This window comes from Nematolebias whitei, chromosome 4 (assembly GCF_014905685.2).
Source record: "Nematolebias whitei isolate Nwh7 chromosome 4, NemWhi1, whole genome shotgun sequence".
NCBI lineage: Eukaryota > Metazoa > Chordata > Actinopteri > Cyprinodontiformes > Rivulidae > Nematolebias > Nematolebias whitei.
Window position 1 is genome coordinate 11,694,195 of NC_056501.1, and position 6,747 is coordinate 11,700,941.

At 38.5% G+C, this 6,747-nt stretch overlaps 1 protein-coding gene across 1 annotated transcript in view; it reads left to right on the forward strand.

The window, feature by feature from the left end:
- The window catches only part of LOC119408664 (probable phospholipid-transporting ATPase IA), a gene marked incomplete at its 3' end in the record, with an annotated part of 29,103 nt that extends 22,688 nt beyond the window's left edge, over positions 1-6,415 (forward strand). Inside the window, 2 exon segments of the mRNA XM_037675507.1 lie at positions 3,854-3,992; positions 6,351-6,415. Of these exon segments, the coding sequence (XP_037531435.1) occupies positions 3,854-3,992; positions 6,351-6,415 (204 nt within the window).
- Between the last annotated feature and the right edge of the window lie 332 nt (positions 6,416-6,747).

The window sequence follows — 6,747 nt, forward strand, 5'->3', positions numbered from 1 at the left end:
TTCTATTCTATTCTATTCTATTCTATTCTATTCTATTCTATTCTATTATATTATATTATATTATATTATATTATATTGTAGCCATGAGTGAAGTGTAATTGTCTGTGAATGTTCAAAATTGTGCCCATTTTGCACGACACTAAAGGTTTCAGCAGCAGATAGTATTGGTTTTCTGCAGGGTTGGACTGGATGGAAGCGTTGGTCAAACACAGGAAGCCACAGCTGTAAATCAGCCTCTTGGCATGTCTTTATGGCTGCTCCTGGCTGCCTGAAACAAATGGAGGCAATCAATTATGATCTAAACATAAAAGCTTTGAAAGGAGGAAATGTAATGTGCGCTGCCTAATGATCCGAGTGTGGCTCTGCTGCTGCCAGCGGTTTGGGGTTCGCCGCATATCAGGGCCACCTACACCCACACAGTGACGCCACATGGGGGCACAATGGAGTCATGGGCAAAGTCTTAAGAGGCGTACAAGCTACTGCTCTGAAGTCAGTCAGGTCTTCAAATGCTTGGGCATGTTAAAGTGGAAGAATGTTTAATTGCATTGTGATATATTGTGAAATATTTTGATAAAGGTTGAAATTGAAATATATATATTTTTTTACAATTTTACTGTTTTATGTCTTTGAATAACCTTTAAAATAAGATGTATGTTTTAGTAAATTAAATTATTTCTATTAGGCTTACTATGGTTTGCCTCAGTAAACCATTTATTATTCTAGTCTGGCAACATTGTGTCATTAACACTTTTGGATTTCTAACTTTACATTGTGCTTCAGTATATTTTAAAGTATACTGCTTCTTTTGAAGTTACTGGCCTTGATGCCCACACCTGGTTTAGATGATGGTGATGACAGAAGAGAAAGAGGAGTAAGAAAAATGTGGGTTTATATCAATGTTTCAGTACAATATTGAATAATTGCCTAGTATAAGGCAGCCACCTATTATTATCCATCTGAAAAGGGTTTCTTAACTTTATATCTTACTCTTCCATCAACTTTACTGCAGCCTGAACTGCAATGTGTCCCCCCACAAACGTTGTATTAAAACGATCGGCTCGGCACCGTGATGTGTGCTATGGCTTTTATGACGCTTCAGTTTACCATGGCAACATAATTTGCAAAGACACCATTTTTATTGTCAATTTTTAGAATTTGGTTGCAAATCAAATACCCAAGATGGCCATCAGAGCTACAAAGGAAAAATACTGTAACTCAAACATTTTTAGATTTATTAAGCTGAAATTTGGTGTGGTAGCTGAGAGCAATGCCCAATAAACAATGACTTAAAAAAATTCAAGACGGGCACTAAAGCTAAATTTAAATGGCTTTAACTCAGCTATGTTTACACACATAGAGCTGAAATTTGGTGTGGTTATAGCTGAGAACGTTCCTCATCACATACTGAATCAAAAATTAAAAATCCAAGATGGCCACCACAGTTTAGAAGAAAAAAAAATTGCTAACTCAATGATATTTTGCCATTTTAAGCTGAAATTTGGTATAGTGGTAGCTGAGAGCGAACCCCAACACATAATACTGTTAATTTTTTTATATATTTTTTTAAATGGACGCCCCGTGGCCGTCCATGTCAAAGTTTCTCCAGAACTTTTTAGTATTAACATTGCTAGTTTTTCTTTTACCATGCATGCAGTTCTGCTTCTGGCCTGGTTGCACTTGAACTTAATCACCCATCAATTAGGAAACGGCATTTTTTGGTGAAGATCCTCTGAAGACTATGGTTATTATGCTGCAGATCAGTTTGCACATTCGCAGCTCCAGTTAGAGACAGAATTACTTTAAATTAATTAAAGGGCCACTGTCTTAATGTCTTGGTTGTGATCTGAAAAAGCAGCTCCTTAAAATGATAACTTAACCACGGAGAAGTTAGTGAAACCATGGTGGCCCTTTTATGATAGACGTAGGAACATTTTATAATATTTAGCACGAGACATTTAAATTGTTTGTCCCTCTACTTTATTTTCCACGTTTTGTGTGTAGTGAGTCACGTGAGGTACGTGTCACTTGTTGTATGACAAATATATGGATATATATTTATGCATACTTTTCACGAGTTCTTCATTTTTCTGACTGTAAATGTCGTGCATTGAATTTAACAGAAATGTGAACGAGAGACGTTATTTATCTTTGACCCATCAAATGAATGGAATCATTTATTTTCAAAATCAAAGTTTAACATCAAACATTTACATTAATTTGGCAAAATATGAAAATAATAACAGACAGTTTCACAGAAAATGAACTTCAAATCACTCGGCGGTGATTTGAGGACTTTGCTTAAGATATTTCTAAAATATCTGTACTGATTTATGAGAGAGAGGTGGGTTTTAGAGTGAAAGGAGATTATCTTACAGAGAACTGTGTGAGGGAAGTTTAATCTGTTTAACCAGAAATTGCACGCTTCGTCAGATCCTCAGCTTCTCACGGTACACTTGGTCAAAATAGAACCATCTACCTGTTGACGATGAATCAGCGTTGGATGTAGTTCCTTTCTGACTCGTTTCAGCGTCTCCGTCGAGAGCTACCAAACCTTCAGAAAGTCGTGCGTTGATTAGCTCAAAACAGAATTATAATCCCAAACGTCCCTGGTTCTTCATAACTCCAAACTCTTCATAACCGGCTGCACTCTCAATCTGCTCATTCTGTTGGACTATCGGACCTGTTGTCAGCTCTCATTCCAACATCTCTCAGAACTCTCATTCTCTTGGAATTCTGGAATCCATAATTCTCTATTCCTTCTCTTCTCTATGAACTGAGAAGTTGCCACATTTTATTTGGGTCGACTTCCTGTTCAATTTAGAGCTTTCTGATTCGTGGAAGGACCAGAAAGAGGAGTGGATTTGTGACGTAAGATGTTATCATAAGTCAAGGATTGTTTACAACATACAGAAAAGATTATTGCAGCAACAGCAGACTTCGTGGAGTCTCACACTTTGTAATCTTTTCAAATAGTAAAACATGACATTTTTCTCGGTAAACATTTTAGTTGACCGAAAACCAACCTTTAACATACTTACGACAGCTTGCTCATTTCAGACAGAAAATCAAGAAAGGCATATTCAGGTGATTTCTTCTCTGAATGAGGAACAAAAATCATTACTTACTGTTTATGTAAAAATAAAAATTAGTAGTTCTTTTCAACCTGTAAAGCATTGAGTGAACTAACACAATTTGATTATCAAAACATTTGTAAGACAGTAATGATTATAAAGAATTGTCTTTTCTGCTTGATTAATTCAAGAAAGAAAGTTCATCAGATGGTTCAGACTTATTCAGATCAATGAAAATAACAGTCTCTGTCCATCTGGTAGATTTGAGGTTATCTGGTTCACTACATGTGGTTCACGGTGATTAAAAAGGACAGGACTACAGCGGGAACAGGGAAGCAGGACTCGGGTCACAACTTATAGATCTTCCTCTGCCTTTGCTCCACTGCTGGCTGCTGTCTCCTCTCAACCCCTGGGTCTTGTCAAAATTTTGGCCCTATTACGAGCCCTTACATGTCTTTAACCAATCCCAAAGAACCGCAGAGGTTCTTGGGAAAATAAAGCCAACTGTATTTGTGAGTGAGCTGGTGTGGAAATCATGTCCAGAGATGCGCAGTCATTGGGGGGGGGGGGGGGGGGGTGCAGTAATTGATCCCAAACTAGAGAAGCCCATGGTGGTTTTCCTTTGTAGTAAACAAAGGCAGCTGATGAGAAGAAAAACATGGCTGTTTGAGTGACACAAAACCCAGCTCAGATTTTTGTATGACACATGAGGTTTTAAAGGCTTTCTTCTGTTATGCTCTCTACTTATTTACCCACACCCCCCTTTACTTTCCCTGGCGTAGAACCTGCAGCTCCTCGGGGCCACGGCGATCGAGGACAAGCTCCAAGATAAGGTGCCTGAAACCATCGAGACTCTAATGAAGGCTGACATTAAGATCTGGATCCTAACTGGAGACAAACAGGAAACAGCCATCAATATTGGTAAAAAAAAACAAAAGATTAAATAAAATTTAAAAAAATGCTTTCTAGTCTTTGAACTTTGTTTCACGTGGATCCTGTTCTGATGTGTGTCATGTAAAGCGGCGTGCTTTCTCTCTAAGGTCATCCACGGAGCACTTTTTCAACTTCTGCGGCTGTGCAGAAAGATTTGTTTTTGAAATCTGCTCCCTTTCACCCAGAAACACTGCGCTTACACAGGAGAAAACCACGACCCAAGCTTCAGACAAGCCCAACTCTGCTACCAGCTGCATAATAAGAAACTGATGCTTGAATTGCTAACACATGTAAAGTAAAAAAAAAAACATCCCTAGCTGTTTGAATTATAGATGCTATTCCGTTCATGTTGTTGCATCAAGACACACTTTAGCCTTGTTTATGTACTTCCTTCTCACAGATACCCCAGTCAGTCTCGTGGTCATTCCTCACCCAGCACGAAAAACTACTGACAAGCCCAATGGTTCTCTGTCGCACATATCTTGTGAAAGCATCTGCTGCAGAGTGATATATGAGCTCTCCAGACTCGCATGAAATACACAACATGCAAATATACTTGGGCAGACACCTCTCACACATCCAGCTTCCTCTGAGATTTTAAAGATATTATCAGAAAGGCAAATAACTAACGCTGCTTGACCGTTTCAGTTCATTTCTGTGCCCTTGTGCGACAACTTTCAAATGTGGGGAAATACCAAAAGTAGATCAGCCTTGAAAACAGCAAACTTAGAAGCACAGAGTTTAGAAAAATAGATATCAAAGGTAGCTCCGTTTGTGGCTGCACCTACCACTGAGGCCTAACTGAATCAGCTCTTTGTGCCCACCGTGCCCAGATGTGAGGGGGCCGAGCAGACCCTAATGCTCACTGCAAGTGTTTTTACAGCTCTGCTTTGACAGAGGCGTCCTGTAAAAACTCTGGTCACTTTTGGCTTTCTCCCCATATTGAAAGATTATTTCATTGCCAAGGTGATAAAGCACTGTGCACTATTACAAATTAGACTTACCGTGCTTGCCGCCGTACACGTCGCACTGCCGTATAAGTTGCATCAGTCCAAATATGTCTAATAAAGTGGAATTAAACATAAATACGTCGCTTCGCCGTATAAGTCGCAGGCATGCTAATTTATGCAAAAACTGCGACTTACAGCGACAATTACGGTAGTCACAAAACAATAAACTTTTTTCATCAGTTTACATAAATCAACTCTTAATCTTAATCAACAAGTTATTAATTTTGAATCGTCTCTGTGGCAAAACTATGCATTTGTTGCTCCCCAGACGTACCAGAGATGACGGAGTGTTGTTTCACATTCCTTAAGACCTGTGGGGCCGGTGTTTAGGTCTGCTTCAGTGAGAAAGGGACAGGATTTAACTTTGGTGAAATAAAAATAAAAGCTCTTAAATGGACTAAAAGGTAAATACATTAAGCGGTGGTGTGGGGTTTAGTAATTGACAAAGGGGAAGGGAAAAGAGACAGAGATGGTGAGACTTTTTCCATAGAGCGGCAAATTTTTGGACATTTGGACCTTTGCACTTAACAAAACAATCTGCCAGACCTCAGACTGGAGCCTGTTTGGTTTTAACTCTGGGGGTGAAACTTGCTCATTTCCTTCATGTGTGTGTCTGTGTGTGTGTGTCTGTATTTGGGTGTTTTTGCATGTTTTGTGCATGCTCTCGTCTTATTTTCACTCACAAAAAAAGGGCGCTCATGTAGTCCCAAAAAGACAGGTTATGTTGTAACCTCCGTAAAAAAAATAAAAAATAAACTCTCTATCCAGACAGAAGCAAAGTGTTGAACCCACAAATATTTCCGTGGTTATGCCACAGATGGCTGCCTTCTCATACATCGGCAGCACTAAACTGACGGCTTCAGTCTTGGTTCACAAAACATTTCAGTTTCCTCCCCAAAGAGAAGCTCCTCCACCACTTTCTGCTGAACCCGTGTCTGCCCCAGCCAAAAACTGAGCAGAGCGCTCCCCAGGGAGCCATGTTGGGTAACCCACAGTTTTAAGTGCCTGTTAAAACAGGAAGCTGACAAACTCTTGTAAACCAAACTCATTAGTCATGTTCTAAGGCTTCGACTCCTAGCTGTTACATTTTAATTGCTTCCCCTTAAAATTTTGCATTGCTTGTTTGGTTTTGTCATCTCCTTCGTGTAGTTGGATTTATTTGTGTACATTAGATAACCTAAATGAGTTAATTATTAAAGAAAACTTTTATTAAAAATAGGATAAACACTTCATTAAAGATATATGCTAACCCATATGTTTACCACTTGTCTTTTCAAGTCTAAATAATAATTAAAAAAGAGGAATTTCATTTTTTTAATGCTCTCTTCCATCTCAGGACATTCCTGCAAACTCCTAACAAAGAACATGGGCATGCTTGTGATCAATGAAGATAGTCTGGATGTAAGTATACAATATTTTGTTAAAAGTGCTACAGTAAGCACACTTAATTCATAACAATATAATATTCATACCAGGAAAGAAAAGAAAAAAAAAACATACTAGAATGTTGTTTATTTTACTATTTGACCAAATCCGTAGCGTTTTTATTATCATTTATTTATTTTTGGCACCAATTTGGACTGAGGTAACAAACATCCATAAACCAACAAGGTCCATGCTCAATAATCCAGGTATACAATCCAACAATTTTCAGTCAGGTCATCTGGATAGTTTCTTTTTTTTTTTGTGCAAAAAAAGAAGAAATTGTCCAGATGACCCGACTGAAAATTGTT